Source organism: Varanus komodoensis, unplaced genomic scaffold (genome assembly GCF_004798865.1).
Source record: "Varanus komodoensis strain SLA01 unplaced genomic scaffold, ASM479886v1 scaffold57, whole genome shotgun sequence".
Lineage (NCBI taxonomy): Eukaryota > Metazoa > Chordata > Lepidosauria > Squamata > Varanidae > Varanus > Varanus komodoensis.
Genome location: NW_025336182.1, coordinates 4,167,949 through 4,185,727, shown reverse-complemented (window position 1 = coordinate 4,185,727; position 17,779 = coordinate 4,167,949). Strand labels below are relative to the sequence as shown.

Genomic DNA, 17,779 nt, shown 5'->3' with positions numbered 1-17,779 from the left:
CTTTCTAGCTGGGGCAGGATGTGAGGTGCAACTCTAATTGCAGGTGTGAATCCAAACCACTCCTGTTGGGCTGACTCCCCAGTAAAAACAAGCAAACAAAAATGCCTATTCCGAAGTTCCGTGACGGATTTGTGCTGGTTTCTTTTGGGGTTTGCACTTTGTGAGCTGCCAAATGCATGCGTTTCCTTCCTTTTTCCCCACTTCGCCTTTTCCTTCTTCCTCTGCATTTACATGTGGAAGGTATTAAGAAACAGTGTACACAGGTATACAACCGGAGCAGAATAAGAACACTGCAGCTTATTCAGACACACAGGAAATAAATGCAGCATGCTGGCATTCCACAAGGGATGCACAGTTTGGAGGATCAGGTAGACAGTTTGCTGGAGGCTCATGAGAATGGAAAAAAAAAGCTTGAACAGATCAAGCCAAGGACAAAAGAGGAAGACGTTTGTAGACGGGCATAAATGTTTGGACATTTTGGCCAGCACTGGGAGAAGAAAAGTAAAGGTCGGTAGCACAAAGAAGACTAAAACTGTTGCTTAGGGTAGCTGATGAGAATTTATAGATGTGAAGATGACACACACTTTGTGCACAATCGCACGCATGTTTTGGATAAGACGGGGGGGGGGGGAGTTATGCGACTCCCTTTTCCGTTGAAGCATGATTAGGATTGTGCCTTTTCTTAGGCAACAATATTGCCCCAGAGGAGGACTAGTCTGGCGGTTACTACTGTCTTCAAAAGGACCAGCCTGAAGTCAGCTCGGTCAAAACCAAGTCCTACGATTCCCAGCATGCCCCAGTCAGCGCGGTCTGCTGGGGCATGCTGGGAGTCGCGGGATCTCTGCTCTGAATGACCGTGATTCCGCCCCCTATCGGCCCTTATGGGGAAGCTGGCGCCCATTTTATTCGACCGGGGAAAGAGAAACGCCGGGTGCCGCCGCTCCTCGTGCTCTGACGCTGCAGGAGCGAGCGGGGCTGGGGCGCCGGTGCGGGGACAGCGCGTGACTCCCCGCACGCCCCACGCTGGATCCTGATTGGCTGCGGCCGCCAGGCCCTCCCTTGCCTATTGGTGGTGGTGGTTTAAATGTTCCCACGCTCTGCCCGCTGCGTCGCCCTCGCGCAGCCCTCCGCACGCCTTGCTCGTTTTTCATTGGCTCCCCTCCACCTCCTCCCCGCCCCCTGGTGGGCGTTCGCTTAGGCCGAAGCGCCGCGCTGCGATTGGGTAAGGCGCAAAGGAGGCCCGGAGGCGGCGCCGTGATTGGGCGGCGGGATAGCTATATATAGGAGGGCGGGCCGGAGCGTGCCTGCCTCCCTGGAGCAGTAGCAGCGCGGCGTGGGCGTAGCGCAGGTAACGCGCTGCGGCTTGGGGGAGGCATTCAAGTGGAGCCGCTGCGTGGGGAATGATGGGGGCTGTAGTCCGGCACATCTGGAGGTCACGGAGTGGGGAGGAGTGCGCGCGCGCCTGTTAGGCAGAAGGTTTTAGGACGACCCAAGGGAAAGCAGGTGCGTCGGACCCCAGGGAGAACTTGTCTGTGTGTCTGTGGGAGGCGAGGGGCAACCCGAGAGAGGTTTCAGTTCGCGGGGGGGGGGGGGATAAAGGGAGGGTACTGAAGAGCAAAGGGTAGAGAATGGTCGGACCAGATAGAAAACTAAGCAGAGAGAGTAGGAGGGTGTTGAGTTATTTATACTTCATTATTGCATTTTTTTTAAATTTCGCTTCTCCCTCCTTGTAAAGAGCCCGAAGTCACCCAGTGAGTTTTATGGCCAAGGCGGGACTAGCGTCCAGGGCTCTTGTTCCGTGCCCAGTCAGTCGCTGGGATTGTGTAAGCCGGGCTGGTGACTAGCCCTAAACCATCAGTAACTAAGTGGGGACTAGTCCATTGCTGGACCCAGGCTTCCTTAATTGCATTTTTGTACTGCTCAGTAGCCAAAGCATTTGGGGTGCTTGTAACAATTAAAAAATAAAATACAGTATAAAATTAAATATTTAAAAGTGCAGCATGAGGTAGAAATGAAAATCGGAGTGCGTCCTGGCAGAAATACAAGAATTCAAAATGCAGCATAGCATTTAAAGCAGACTGCAGCCAAGATAACTGGGAAAATAAGGTCCTCAGCTGGTGCCAGCAAGAGGCCAGGGTAGTGCCTGCTGAGCCTCTCAGAATTTCATTCTATAGCCAGGGTGCCTCGACAAAAAGGCCTCTCTTCTTCTTGTTCGCCACCTGCATTCCTTTCCCAGAGGCTCCCGCAAAAGGATTGCTGAAGATGACAACAGGTCGTCTTGGAGAGGCCGTGCTGGACTGGGTACCCATCCTGGTCTGATTTGCAAGCCACTTCAGTTATAAAGCAGGACATGCAGCCTTGATGCTGTGGGGGGGGCGGTTGGGGGGGTTGTTAAATTTGTATACCACACCCAATGGCCTACCGCGGGACTCCGTGGGTGGTGTACAACAATTCAGATCAGTTCTGCTATAGCTGTTGAACAGATTTTGACAGCTGGGCTTTGGGGATGCTAGTAAAATCATCGTCATCATCATCAAACAGCATGTTTCCTAAACAGATTGTTTTGGTCATTCTCTTTGTTGCTTCTACACTTTTGTCCTGCACTCTGCAGCCCCCTTGGGGCAGGGACCTTCCACCTCTTCCTCTCTCTGAGTGGTTTCCATACCGGTGGAACATCCTAATTTTCTGACTAAGTAATTTTGTACTTGTCAAGCATTGTGCTTGGCGGGCAAACAGAAGATTAAAAGGGGCTTGCTGGAGAGAAGCCAGCAGTGGCCTCCTAGCCCAGCGCTGCTGCAGCCCCCGCACCACACCTGGTCAGCCGCTGCTTTCATGCCCCTGCTTCCGTCTAACACAAACTTACAAGCAGCATGTGGTCTGCCTGCCATGGTGAAGATTAGAAGTTTTGTGGTTCATTTGTGATGGCTGTTGTTTACTGTGAGAGTGTGGTGGGATACAGCACTGCAGGGAAGGCGCGAAGCTATTTCCTTGCTTTGGGTCATCCCATTCTACCAATTCCAGGGATTTGTACCCTGCTGCTCAGCTGAAGAGGCAGTCACTGCCCTTAAGCTTTTACTCTGAAAGCTTTTACACTTTAAGGAAAAGAAGGCTAGAAGGGAGGAGGGGAAAGAACAGACATGGGCAGTAATTCTCAATTAGTACAGGGCTGCATTACCTTATACAGAAACCTCCAGGGGCCAGATACAAGCACAGAGCTCTGCTGTAGTTAAAAACAATCAGAGCCAAAATACCAGCACACCTTTATGTAAAGGTGTTAATGCAGGTAGCTAAGTACTGGGGAAGCCATTGAAGCCTTTTCAGATGGGAGGGAGAGCCAGTGTGGTGTAGTGGTGACGAGCATGGGACTGGGACTCAGACGATCTGGGTTTGAGTCCCCACTCGGCCATGGAGCCACCTGGGTGACTTTGGGCCAGTCACAGACTCTCACAGGGCTGTTGTGGGGATAAGATGGAGGAGAATGATGTAAGCTGGCTTGAACCCTTTGTAGGAAAAAGGCAGGATATAAATCAAAAAATAAATAAATAAAATAAATAAAGCAGGTAAAAACTAGGGAAACAGGGTGGTTAACCTGAGACACCCCAAAGGACTGGGTTGGGATTGTGAGGGCTGGCAGAGGTAGTCAGAACAGCAGCTTTTTGGGTGGAGAGGGGGCCATGCGACCCCCGTGCTGCACTTCTGTGCTGTGGGAAAATGAGGTGCTGGTGTGGAGGGACCCCTGGTCTGATCTAGCAGGTGGGCTATCCGAGCACTGGATGCTGGGAATGTGCCAAGTGGGGCAGACTGGCTGTGGGGGGAGTTTGAATACTGACCCTGAAAGACTTTCGGCTCGTTCCCGCAGAGCCGTTCTTGTGTAGCTACGGAACTAGAGTGCGTACGCGTCCAGAATCAAAGTGCCTCTCTGGCTTCGCTCCTTCTCGGCGCTGTGCCTGGCGTCTTTCCCAGCTTTTCTTCTCCTTGTGGCACGCTGGTGGAGGCGGGGGGGGGGGGGGGCAGGGAACCTTCACCGCGAGGTTGGATGCCGCAGCTCTGGGTGCTTGGGAAGCCAAGTTGCTGCTTCCTCGGCGATGCTGCTGACTGGCGGGTCTCCTCGGCAGCCTCTCGGGATGCTGTACCTGGTCTCCCTCTCCGGTGGCGAGCTGATGCTAAGGCAGTTCTTCCCCTGCCCGCTTAGGACAGCACCCACTGCCACAGGGGCCATGGCCAGCGAACGGAGCTCCTGGAACAGCCTGACGACGCTGCAGAAGGTTGCACTGGGCCTCGGGATCCCAGCCAGTGGAGCCATCCTCTATATCTTGTACCGCCGCTACCGGGAGAGCCAAGGTGGGTATGCCCCCGATGCTGGTTCCATGGGCAGCGGCCTCGCTCCGCTGAAACCGCCACATGCTGAGCCAGGCCCTGAAAAATTTACTGCTCCCATTAGCCGGGTTTCTCTCCTTGCTTTGGCAGTTGTTCAAAACTCAGCTTCTGGCCTCGGCACATTCTCATAAGGGTTGTATTTCTTCAGTGCCTTCTGGCCGTATCTATCCCTTTCGGTCCTGGGTGCTTTAGAGACAAGTGGCTGTCTCGATTTCGCAGTTCCAGTCTGCAGCCAAAGAAGGGAGGCCCCCGTGGCATTTCACAGGGGTTCTGCATGGGGGTGATACATGCTTTAGCACTTCCGGTATCTCCTGGTCCAGCAGACCTGCTAAGCTTCCCCCCTCCCTGCCCTTCCCAACATGCTCCTGGCTCAGCTTTCTCTTTTCAAAGGAAGGTTGCAGAATCTCTTCCTGCCCAGATGTCAAATCCTGTTTCAGGAAAACTCCCGGAGGCAGGGTTGCAAGAGAGGCAGGCAAACGCCTAGAATTTGGGGTTGCGGAGGAGAGCATGGCAGGAAGGGTTGGTGTGTTTGATCCCTACTTCTGTGTGTATGTGTGTGTGGTCATTTCCCTCAGAAGAGCAGCTGACGTTTGTAGGAGAAGAAGAAATCGAAGTGGAGATGAAGGTCCCGAAGGAAGCCATGAAGATTCTCATTGGGCGTCACGGAACTATCATCAAACAGGCAAGGAACACGGCTGGTTTTGTTTCAGTGAATCCCGCGTAATCTTGAGGCCATTTGTGGTATTTTCTGTGAAAAATGGAAAGGCCCTGAAAGGATTTGTAAACAAACAACAGGAACAGCAGAGGCTTGGACTGATGGGTGTTGGAGCCGAACACCCGTTAACATTTAAAAATGTTTTAAATAAACAAACAAACACCAGGCTGGGAATGGCGGGACTAAAACAATATTCAGGGGCATTCAGAATGTCACTTGGAATTTTTTTTATTAGGGTGATTTTAAAAAACAGGCAGTGTCTCTCGGTCATGCACACATTTGGGCCAGTCACAGACTTTCAGCCCAATCTACCTCACAGGGTTGTTGTTGTGGGGATGAGATGGAGGAGGAGATGTAAGCTGCCTTGAGCCCTTTGTAGGAAAAAGGCAGGATATAAATCGAAAAATAAATAAAAATAAAATGTGCTAGCCTAGGTTTGTTTAGGTGGTAGGGAATCATTGAAGCTGCTGAACATGGTTTACATACTGTACATTAATCTTAGTATGTCTGGAAGATCGTGCCACCGAGGGATAGCAACCTGAAAGGGGTGTGGTTAGTCTCAGTTCACCATATAGTACAGTAATGGATGTTTTTAATGTTTGTAGATATTGTAATTCTGCAGTTAACATTAATTATCAATATGCTTGTAAACTGAATGTGTTAGTGATTGTAGAGATTATTGATGAGTCTGGCTGTGTTCAAGGGCTATTGGGAACTGGACTGGGGAACGGACCTGTCCCAGCCTCGCAGAGGCAGCGTTGAGGCTACAGTTAAGGTGGCCCATCCTCCTTTCCAGCTGAGGAAGGACAGCTGTGCTCGCATTGATATAGATGTGGATGATTCCGGGGAGGAGCAGCTGGTCCGCATCGGTGGCTCACCTGTCCAGGTCTGCAAAGCTAAAGCGGCCATCCACCAAATCTTGGCGGAGAGCTTGCCAGTCAAGGAGAAGATCCACGTGCCCCAGCGAGCGGTCGGGCGCATCATCGGTACTTGCTCGCTCCCCAGCATCTCCAAAACCCTCCCTCCCCTGCATCCAGTTTTGCAAATATATTTTATCCCACTCGCCTGCAGACAACTGATGCCATTAAGCCCGTCTTTCCCTGTGTCTCCCCCAGGCAGGGGTGGGGAGACGGTGAGAGCCATCTGCCGGAGCACCGGGGCCAAGGTGGACTGTGACCGGGCAGGGGACAGCTCCCTCGCCCTCACCCGTCTCATCACGCTCTCCGGGACTCGCAAGGAGGTCGAAGCTGCCAAGGTGAGTGTGGATGGATTGGTGAAGGTGGCCTTGGACGGCCCCAGTTCTGCAGCTCCTGGGAAACTCCTCTGCTGGAGTAGAACAGCTGCTTAGACCGGATTCTGCGGCCCAGTTCGGAATGCTGGTTCTGTCGGTTTTTTCCAACCCCCTTACAGATTATGGCAGGGGTGGGGAATTTGTGCCCCCCTCTGAGATTGGGCTACGACTCCCATCAGCCTTGGGAAGCACAGTCAATGCAGAGGGATGATGGGAATTCCAGTCTAGTAAAACTGGGAGGCCCACAGGTTGCTGTCTGCTGATTGGCCAGCTACCCAGAGGGCCTGCGTATCGGATCGGCTTCCGTGCTAACACTGGAAGTGATCCACCTCACCCTCCACTCCCCATAATGGCTTTCCAGCAAAAAAAAAAAAAAAAAAAAAAGGCACATTCCTGAATGCATTTTAGGAGTAAGAAGTAGCTTTTTGAAAGGTTAACATTTACGATGCTAATTCTTTCGAAAGGTTTTCTTTGGGGCTGCTTTCTACTGCCGTGTATATTTTTCGTTGTGGTCTTTCAAGCCTTCATGGAGCGCCTTCATATACACCCCCCCCCCACAACCTAGCACTTTCCAGATGTGTTGGACTCCCAGTGGTCAGGAATTCTAGAATTTGCAGTCCAAAACATCCAGAGCTCACCCCGGTTGGGGCAAGAAGCTTTAAGAAAGAGGCTGGGGTACAGATGCCAGAATCCCTGACCCTTGTCCTGTGTCTTGATGGCGGGAAGAGGCAGTGAATTTTGAAATGTATTTATTTATTATTTATAATTTATTATTTGCATTTGTATGCCACCCTAATAACCCAGAGGGCTCTCTGGGTGGTTTACAAATTCACTCTTGACAAAGGTCAAATGGGACACTTGGCTTTCCTGGTTGTCCCCACTCCCAATTTACAGGAGCAGGCTGAGGGAAAGCTGGGGGACTTGCTCTATTTGGACTGCCCCCCCTGAATGATGTAGGCCAAAGCAGGGCTTTGCTGCCTGTCCTGCTGGAAAACCGTTTTTCCTTTGCCCTCCTCATCCTCCTTTCCTTGTATGTGGTACTACAAACCTCGCGGACAGGGGCTGTCTTATTCTACTGACTAATTGTAAGTCCCGTTAACCGGAGGGCTGAGGAGCAGCATAACAATACTTCGGTAAACATCATAAAGCAGCGCTTGGGTCCAGATCCACGCTTGCGGTTGCCCAGCATTGGGCGTGCCTGCAACGGGTGCTGAGCACGTCACACTGCAGCATTTTCTGGTGCCTTCACCGCCTGCAGCAACTGATCCTGGAGAAGCTGTCTGAGGACGAAGCTTTCCGCAAGAAGCTCTCGCAGTCGGCGCAGGTGCGCACTCCACGCAAGCAGCCTCTGGGCGTGCGGAAGGAGGAGGCTGCCGGTGACCAGGGAGGGCCGCCTCACCGTTGGAGAGAGCTGTCAAGTCTCTCTGGCCCGGAAGCGGAGGCAAGAGGGATGCCAGAGGATTCCCCGGATGAACCGCAGGTGCTGAGGAGCCAAGACGTGTCTCCCGAAGATTCTTTGTCGGGGGCTTCATGTCCAAGTGCTGCATTTGAAGGTAATCAGGAGGTGATGGCCTGCTCTCTCGATTCTTTTCCCCTAGTCTTGCAGTGTTAACCAGAGACCTGTTCAGAGGTAGACTGCATCTGAACCCGGAGGCTCTGTCAGGCTGTCATGATCAAGAACTATGGGTAGATCTGCTCTGTGAGCTGGTCACATACCTGTTTTGACAGCTTGTGGCAATGAGTTCTCTATTTTTCAAGGGCTAGCAGCTTACTTTAAAGGGGAAAAAGTTATCACCTAAAATTATACTGCGGAGCAGAATGTAGTTCATTGCAGGCTTTGGGAAAGGGAGCGGGGTAGCCAGGCAAAGATCCATCCATAGCTATTTCTCCTACATTGCACTACACCATTTGATTGCTTCAAGTCTTCTTGCAGCCACAACTTTCTGCATTCTTGACAAGTGACTGTTTGGGATCTTTCCTCCATGAGGACTAGTGACTTTAAAAAAAAACCTAGTCTGAAATTCTCAAATTGTCAGTACTCTTGCATGTAAAATGCCAGGTTGGGGTGGCTTAAAGGCCTGGGTTGGGGAGTCTCCTTTTTAAAATCTTTCTGAGACAAGTTGCTGGATGTTGCTCTTCCTCCCGGCATCCTGTACATCTTCAGTCCCCAGCCCTGACTTCAGCTTCCTTGCCAACGAGCACCTTGAGGTCTACGTCTCGGCTTCCGAGAACCCCAACCACTTCTGGGTCCAGATTATTGGTTCACGGGCCCTCCAGCTGGACAAGCTCACCCGCGAAATGACTCAGTACTACGAGAACGCCAACTCGGTGAGCCACTGTGGCCGGGAGAGAGGCCTCTCTCTCGGGTGGGCCGTGCGTCCTCTTCCCCTCGGGCCTGACGCACCTCTTTGCCTCCTCTGCCCAGGCTGAGCTCCCAGACGTCCACATCGGCGATATTGTGGCAGCTCGGTACCCGGACGACAATTCTTGGTACAGAGCCAGAGTCCTTGGGCCTTTGGGCAACGGAAACCTGGACCTTTACTACGTGGATTTTGGAGACAACGGAGAGGCCCCCTTGGAGAAGCTGCAGCCACTGCGGTACGGCCCAGGGAGGTGCCCACGAGCCTGGCTTCAGGCTTGGCCCTGTCCGAGAAAGGATCTGGATGCCTAGCTTGCTTCTTGTGATCCTGGCAAAAGCACAACTTAACTGTTGCCAGAAGAACTTTGGTCAATTGTCAGGAGATGTCCTGAAAAGGTTCCCTGTTGTGGAACAGTTTGGGACTTTGCTGTCTGTCCTGGAATGCGACATTGGCTATACTGGGGTGGGCAGAGGGTAGATAAAGCAACAGCATCCAATCGGTACATAGTCCAGTAGTCAAGTAAAAACCAGGTTTGAAAAGTGGAGGACAGCACGGCCATGTTGCGAAGCTGTTTGTGGGGACTTCCAGGGCCTTGTGAAGGCAGCACAAGATCCCTTGAGCAGCTGAGCGTGATGACTTTTGTTCCTGACCTTCGGTGGTCCATCTGCGTCCCCAGAGTGGCTCACAAAAGTGTCAAACTGTGTGTGTTCCAACTGTTAGAAACCACATAAAACGTCACAGGCTGAGATCTCCAAACAGAAGAGGCTTTAGAGTAGTTTTTTGTGTTAAAACCTGGGGAAATGTAGATGTCTGCCTGGTGCAAAGCCATACCTAAGTAGGATTCCGGCAAGGAAGGGATGGATGGAGGATGGAGAAGGCCGACTGGCTGCGGACGGGCTCTTGAGCGGTGTGGGGCACGAAAGGTGGAGGTGAGCTCCTTGACACAAGCAGGGAGGCAGCGAGACTGCGAGGCACCATGGGTGCCCACTGCGCTCCTCCAGTCTGGCCCAGCATTGCCAGTTAGTTCCTTCTCTGGGTGTTCAGGTCCAGCTTCCAGGATCTCCGGGTGGCAGCTGGGGGAAAGCTAGTCTTAGCTGACTGTAGGACTGTGCACTCCGGACAGGGGAGCGGCTACCACATGAGCATCAAGCCCCGTGTGGAGCCACAGAGGCCAACTCTCTTCGCTTGCCTTCCTGCAGGAGCGACTTCCTGAGCCTGCCGTTCCAGGCGATCGAGTGCGGCCTTGCCAACATAGCTGCAGCGGGTGAGTTGCGCCGGAGAACTGCTTCCCCTTGCGGAGCCGGGCCCTTTGTGCAGCTTTCCTCCCAGCCTTCGGCAAGAGAGATGCTGCTGGTGCAGCGGCTTGTCAAGGGTCTCGGCAGAGACAGCCCGTCCTCAGGCCCCAGACACGGAAGCACACACAGAGCGAGTCAGAAGGGGCCTCCGAGGCCATCTAGTCTGACCCCCGGCTCCACTCACGACATGCCCACCATGGGCAGGTCCAGCCTGTCTTTGAACACGACACATGAGGAAGAGTAACTGGTGTGGAGGAAACGAGCAGACACCGGCTCTTGCGCCAAAGCTTTTGTGGGCGTTCTCTCTGGCAGGGAAGGAGGAAAGACCCTCCCTCCAGCTGCTGCTGCTCTGACTGGCCTGTGAGGTGTCTTTCCCTCGCTGCGATGGTTGTTCTGGGAGGATGCATTTCCGGCCTCCTCGTAGCCCTCGGTTCTTGGATTGTGATCCTGAAGTCAGCTTAAGGTGGCGACGAGGCCAGCTGGCCTGGCCGGAGGCAAGCACTGAGCTGGGTTTCCTAGCCCTCATGCCTGCCTTTTCCACAGGGGGTCAGTGGGAAGAGGCAGCGCTGGACGAATTCGACCGCCTTACGCACTGCGCCAAGTGGAAGCCGGTGGTGGCGAAGATTTCCAGTTACGTGCCTTCTGGAAGTAGCACCTGGCCGCACATCCGCTTGTACAATACCACGGAGGGGCAGGTGTGTGCGGTTGGATTTTTCCTTGGGCGCATCCTTTCATTTAAAAATGCTTACTGGCGAGAGCTCCTTCTGGCCTGCCTGCGCTGGATTTTTATCACACAGGGTGGCCACTACCCTGTTCCCCGCCCCCCTTGGATTTTTGAAAAGCAGCTTTGGTTGAGTCCGCCTGTTTCCGGGCTGCACCATTTCAGAGCGCGGGTGCAGGCGGCTTGGATGGAATGCCCTTCCCCTCCCAAAGCTCGTGCACTCTGCTTGTAGAAGAGCAAATTCAGTGGGCGGGCAGGCGGCCACCGACCTCTGCGTGCAAGGAAAGGGCTTTTTAGTTTTGTCCAACATTAGTTCTACCTGACATGCCATTTCCTCCCTGGCCTCCTAACCGACTGACTTTTCCTCCCATGCGCCCCTCTGTTCCCAGAACACTGATGTTGGCGAAGAGCTGGTGCGGTTGGGCTATGCGGTACGGTGCCTGCCCGATGATGAGGGCGCTACGGGGGATGGACCCCATCACCTGGACAAAGGAGCCGCGTCGAGCACGCCCCACAAAAACCTGGTCAGTAACAGCTCTGAATCTCTCCTTCCTGAGTCTGAATGCACTGGCTTTAAGGGCCTGTAGGGGCTGGGCATTCTCCATATATCGGTCAAGGACCTAGTCCTCATAACAGCAGCCGAAACTCTTGCTTTAAACTCCTTAAAACACGTTCAACCTGAAAGAGGTTGTTGGTTTATTTTGAAAAGTGCATGGAGATGGCACTTGTTTCAGATTCCATCCAGTGGTGCTAAGGTTTTGTGTGTGTGGATTATTTATTTATTATTTAGAATTTTTGTATGCCGTCCCATTCACAGGAGCCTCGGGACGGCTTACATACCATAAATAAATGCAATACAAATAGTGCACATAAAATCCAGATTCACCCTGGATTGCAGGGAAAGAGTGGAACAAGCTTCCTGCAGGCTCTCATGTTACACTAAACGCTGCTGAAAAGATTCTTTGTCCAAATGTAATCTCCTTCCTCTGAATGATAAACCTCCGAATGATAAAAGCTGCGCTTGGGACCTGTTGCAATTCACAGCACTTGACTGTTTATCTGCTAATCAGTCACTGAACACACCTATATCCCCCAGTAGGCCAACCATGGATAAATTGAAGAAAAGTTCAATTCTTTTGAACTTTTATTGAAGAAAACCCAAACTTTTATTGATACGTGGGTAGATTCATTTGCTTTTACTGCTGACGAACTTATGGGGTTTGCTGTTTAATGTATGGATCCCTTTAGCACTGACTTTGCCTCTTCAGGAAACTGTTCTATTCAAAACATATGAAAGGAGTCCTACTAGTTTATAATGTAAGATTAAAAATAACAGTTTTTAGTGACTGAACAAGAGCTGCAGCTAAATCATAATGAAGATATACATAACATTAAGGTAAAAAACGATATATGCAGTATTATCTTCATTTTGATGTCAAAAGGGTTTTGCGGCTCCCAGTGTTTTCTTTTGTGTGGGAAACGGGTCCAAATAGCTGAGTGTTAAAGGTTGCCGACCCCTGACCTTGACTATATGAACTTACGGGGCTGAGCATCCTTCGAATCCCACCCCCCCGCCCCCCGGCTGAAAGATCTTCCCCCTGTGCCTGCCTGGAGTACATTTTTGACCACATTGAGTGGAAACGAAGCTTGACCCACTCATATCTGGTGGGTATGATGTGGACTTTGGGTTTATTCCCTTGGCTACCGGAGATGGTTCAATTGCACTGGAAGAAATGGGAAGACGACTGATGCATGGTGGGAAACTGCTTCACGAGTCAGTGGGCCGTAAGGGTCTCCGTAAGGTGGCGTGCATGCTTCTCTCTCCAGGAAAACACAACAGGAGCGTCGCTAGAGAGCCTTCTCTCGGATACGCAGAAAACCCCCGATGAGATGCCGCTCACCCTTTCCTGCGTCAGCCTGTCAGGTAACCCCTTCTGCCGTGGGGCGGACAGGTCGAAGGTGCGCGACAGCGACGCTGGCAGAGCTGATGTCGGGGTCGTCCAGAGGCACTTGCGGTGCTTATACCCTGTCCCTGGAACTCCTGGGGTGGCCACCTGTGTCCTTTCCTGGAGTTGCCTGATCTGGACAGTCCCAGGGGCCTGACCCTCGGGAGATCCAGGTTCTAGTCCCCACCTGGCCACAAGGCTCCCTGGGTGACGCCGAGTCCATCCGTGGCTCTCAGCTCACCCCACCTCGCAGGGTGGTTGTCAGGAGAAAGCGGAGAGGAGTAGGGTTGTGTAAGGTAAGGTAATGCCTTGGGCTCCCTGCAGGGGCGTAACGAGCAAAATAACGTGGTCCTTTGGTTTCTCAGATGAGTGCATTGACGGTCTCCAGCATGAGGCAGGACCGCCTTCTCCAGCATCCTCCCCCGCGGGTCCCGTGCCCCCTTCGGAGCTCTTACAGCTCTCGGCCACCACCTCCACCTCTGAGAATTCCTCCGCAGTGTGCCCTAGAATGGGGGATGACCGCGGGCACCGTGAGGCGGGCTCGCCCGAGGGCCCCCCGGCGGTGCAGCTTGAGCTGGCTCCCTTGCCCGACTGCATGGCCCTCGGGGCAGAAGTGAGGCAGACGTCCAGTCCAGCCAGTCAGAGCCAGCCCGGAGAGAGCGAAGGCTTCTCCGGCAGGGAGCGCCCGTCCCTCAGCAGCCAGCCTGACAGCTCCACATACTCACTCCGGGGCTCCTTCTACTATCTCTCCATGTCCACGGATGGTTCGGGTTACTCAGTCTTCTGCAGAGGATTGCCCTCCTTCAGGGAGTCCGGCCCGACTAGGCCGCTGTCTGCTGTAGCATCCTCCGGCCACAGCTCCTCTCGCAACACCCCTGCCAGCGGCAGGGAAGGCCGTGCCTCTGGGGAGGAAGGTACCACGGGCTTCGCTCACACAAGCACCTCAAGAGGTGTTGGGGAGCACTGCGCTTCGGATGGCCCCGCCACCTCCACCCCGGCCCCCTTGCACGGGAGGCACGGCTTCTGCTAGGGCGGCTAGCATTAACCGGTTCACCAAGCCGTGCTCACACCTGTGTTCTGGAGAACCCCGGGGTGCATGGGAAGCTTCTCCGGGAGATCTTGGGAAACGCAGCCAGCCCAGCACTTCCTCTTGCCCCCTCCCATGTGTGTCTGCAGGGGAGTTCGGAGCATTCGAGGCCTAGGCTGCCTGCTCCAGCAGGCTATTGGTGAGCAACGCCACCCACTGAAAGTGAAGTAGCTGCTAAGCTATGAAAGCCATCGGCCGGCCCTGGCCGTGACTCACAAAGGCGCCATCCATCCGGTCCTTGATGGCCGCTTTGCCAAAATTTGCCGCATCCGTTTCAGATGTTTAGGGCTTCCCGTGTTGATGAATCTACGTGGAAAATCCTCTCTTAAAACCACTACATTAACCAAGATTTCTTTAGAAGACAAATAGGTGAAGACCGATTGTCCTTTGTGGGATCAGAAATGGCTACACAGGCTTCAGGTCTGTAGCTTCTCCTGGAGCTACTATCTGGAGATGACAAGAATTGAAGTCAAGGTGCCAAACCAGGGGAGACTAGCAGTGGAACAAAAAGAGTGAGCACTGGCACTCCTGTTTTTAAAAAGTCCTCACATTCTCTTAGGTTTTACTAATAGGAGAGGCCCTTAACAAAGCTGGAGCCCCAGCTGATGGGTAGGCGAAAAGTCCAAGGTTTGGCCCCTGGCCTCTCCAGGGATGGCAAGCGAAAGGCCTGTCCATGTAAGCAGTAATGGCCTAGGTGGACGCAGGCTCAGACTCCACGCTTCCTGCATTCCTAGATCTGAAAAAGCCAAGCAGCTGAGAAAACCGGTTGCTAGCCCTCAATATCACCCACCCCAGCACCACCCATCCAGTCCCTGGCTGCGTCACTTTGTCGGCACGGGGATCTAGCACGAAACCGACGCCACGTTCAGCTTCTTGTGCACTCCAGTCAGGGATTACGGCAGGGGGCCTGGTGCACTGGGACATTTTCACTCTGACAGGCAATGGGGATCATTCCTGCTGCACCGCCTTGTGGTGAATCTGCCTCCTCTCCCCGCAGAAGTAGCTTCTATGTCAGAGAGCGGCGGTGACATCTTCCTGCTTGAAGACAGTTCCTTGACTCCTTGAACTGCAGATGTCGGGAAGTGCGGTAAGGCAGGATGAGAATGCTAAACCCGGGTTGTCCCCCGGGCCCTCACCAGGGGGTGGGCTAGCGAAAAATGGTAACGGGCTTCTCTGCAGCATGCTGGGGGTGGGTTGGTAGCCCATCTAGAGCACAAGAACTGCCAGCCACGTCGGGCTCAACTGTTCAGTTGATGAGTGTTGGGCTGTGGCTCTTAACCCCCCCCCCCCCGATATTCCCGTGGCAGCTTGGGGTGCGGAGATCCATAGTCCAACACCTCTGACTTGGGAAGTCTGATCTGGACACACTGACCTCCTCCTTCAGAAGTTTGTATTCAGGTCCCAATGGTGATCCCTCTCACCAGTATTTGAGACTTGGGGTTCTCCTGCTCCTGGATGGGGAGGTTCCACTTAGCAATGGGGGCATGTAACAGCTGATGAGGGTGGGGGCTTGGAGCATCCCCCACCTGCTCCTTGAATTCCTTCTTAGGGATCCAGCCACCCTGGAATAAACGTCCGCTGTGCTGTTTGAAGTTTTTGGTGAGCCTCAAAAAAGCCTCTTGAAGCTTTCCCTTTCCTTGGGGTTCTCCATTGTGCTAGTAGGACTTGGTTTCAAGTCTGGGGGACTGGCCTGTGCCAGGAGGAAGGGGGAGAGGTTTCTGCAGAAGAACTGAGGTAGAGCCAGAACTTTGTTCTCTTTCCCAGTGCTTTATTTTTTGGAGAGAGAGGGAGGAAGAGTGAGTTGGTGGCAGACACCCTGTATCTTTTGTTCTTTACTGCAGGCAGCTCTCTCCTGTCCCCAGGGACATTTAAGAGCTTCTTCGTGTGAACTGAGGAATGATTTCTCCATGCAATGGGATGGTTCTCTGTACTTTTTTTTATAACTCCCTCCCTCTCCAGTTACTCTGTTCTATTTCCCCCTTACCTGGTTTTCAAGTTTTCTCCTCCTGTAACATTCCATGCCACTGGGTACTTATAGTGCAGTTTTGGGGGTTCTCAACTTTTCTCTCCTTTGTACCCCTGAAGTCTTTGGGATCCCCTCAGGTCTGCCAGTTACCTCATTCTCGTGCATGGGTGCTGCATTTCAGTGGCACTGTGGCAGAAATTGTCCCCGAAATCTGGAGATGCAGCGGTGGCCGTTACTGCTGATAAATTACTGAATAAGATTAAGCTGTGCTTATTTTTTCCTTCCTTTGCTTCAGACCATCTGCCTGGACCTGAGTAATCTGCTGTAGGAGGAGCAGCAGCAGCAGCTTTGCTTTGCAGAGGAGAGGAGAGGAGAGCATCTCGGCTTCTCGGCTGCTTCTTTGCTGTGCCACGACACATGAGGATAAACGTAACCGCAGTGGAACAAGAGGGATGTCCACAGCGGCCTGAACTCACAGGCAGCAGTTGGACAGGCTCCTGCTGCACAGTTGTGGCTTCCCAGTTGTGAGTTTGAGTTAACAAAGAGTTGGGGCCATGTTGCGCTTTCTGTTGGGGATTGCTAAGCAGAGATGCCTAGATGCTGGGTGGATTCCTTCCCCCTGCTGCTGCTAAATGAGATTCAGTGTAGGCATGGCTTTTGGGGCGTTTGTTGTCTTTCTGCTGCATGCTGGGGAGTTAAGAGTTAAGGGTCAGCTGGGCACTCGGTGCACAGAGAGACTCAGATTCTGGAGTTGGCTCTGTTCTGCGTTTTCTGCGTCACGGAATGGGGAGAGGTGCTTGAGAGTTGAATTCTTAAAATCCTGGCTGTGTTGTTGGAACTTTGTTATATCCATATATTAAGGGCTCAGCATTTCCCAAACTGCCCCCCTTCATATCACAGGCAGGGAAGCTGCACAAATATCCCGACTTGCACCGAGAAAGCTAGCATCTTCAAGGGAGAGCGCTCTTGCTTAGCCAGTATTCCTGGCAGGCTGGTGTCTCATAATCAGGTCTTTTAATTGTGAGGTGCATTCAAATATGCTACATCTTGGATCGTAGTCTACCCAGGTAACTTGATTTGATTGTGTTGCACGTATAGCGCTGCAGGAAGCCCAATAAAATAAAGCTTTGCTGGGCAACAGGGCAGGAGGAGGGCTGCTGCTCCCAAGGGGACACTTGCAAGTATTTTAAGTGCCGGGCAAGGAGGGATGTGAAAGCAGTGATCTTGATCTGTCAGGAACACAAGTTTTGGCTGGCTTACAACTCCATGCAGGCTCACCTGTGGTATCACAGAACTAGAGCTGACCTTTATTAAAAGCAGGCATGGGAAGTTGCCTGAAGGGCCAGCCTGAAAAGCAAGCTTTGCTGATTCAAGAGTTATAACCTGGTTTGGTCCTGGTGGAGTTGTCTTTCTCCTGCAGCTCTGGGGATGAAATACGGGGCAGGTGATGTTCTGTTTGAAGCCGGAAGCTTCTTCATGGCTATCCCAACCTGTTCCTGCTAGGGCCGCAGTGTAATGTGTTAGAATGCACAGAGTTCGTTATGTATATTTGACACTTTCGTTTCTCTTTCCCCTTCAAATAAAGGCTTCTGCGTGTTTGAATTCTGTGCCTGGTTTGTGGACACGGTGGTGCACAAAACAAGCTATGAGGTCGGAAGGAGCCCGGGGTGGTCCGTGGTGAGAGAAGTCAAGTGCTGCTGTGCCTTGTTATGGACACACGCCTCAGACCTCGAGCTCCTCCCACTTCTGCTGTGGAGGGTCCCCGTATGGTTGCAGACAGGTGTTACAAACTTCTGAACAGCCATTGAGGCAAGAGGAAGCTATTCCTCTCAGATTCCTCTAGGATCTGTTCCCCAGCGAGAGCCTGCGTTTGGACAATTCCTTGAATTAGGAGGGCCTCCAGAGCAACAGGCTCCGAAGCATCCCTGGTAGATAGACTCTATGCTGCCCCTTTCCCCTATTCATGATGGAGGGGAAGGTCTGAGGTTAAGCACAGGATATTTGATCGGGGTCAAGAGCAG

General features: G+C 52.7%; 1 protein-coding gene across 2 annotated transcripts; it reads left to right on the top strand.

Moving 5' to 3' along the window:
• The first annotated feature begins 4,153 nt into the window (after positions 1-4,153).
• TDRKH (tudor and KH domain containing) lies at positions 4,154-17,360 on the top strand. 2 transcript variants are annotated; one of them, XM_044449263.1, is made up of 13 exons: positions 4,154-4,341; positions 4,953-5,059; positions 5,889-6,078; positions 6,208-6,347; positions 7,642-7,936; positions 8,548-8,711; positions 8,809-8,981; positions 9,943-10,007; positions 10,582-10,733; positions 11,149-11,283; positions 12,587-12,683; positions 14,790-14,879; positions 16,054-17,360. In XM_044449263.1, exons 1-12 carry the CDS (start codon positions 4,161-4,163, stop codon positions 14,855-14,857), a joined length of 1,767 nt encoding a protein of 588 aa, XP_044305198.1. In that variant the 5' UTR covers positions 4,154-4,160; the 3' UTR covers positions 14,858-14,879; positions 16,054-17,360. The 2 variants fall into 2 exon arrangements, with proteins under 2 accessions (XP_044305198.1, XP_044305197.1); XM_044449262.1 differs by lacking the exons at positions 14,790-14,879; positions 16,054-17,360 and having other exon boundaries at positions 12,587-12,909.
• Positions 17,361-17,779: the final 419 nt, after the last annotated feature.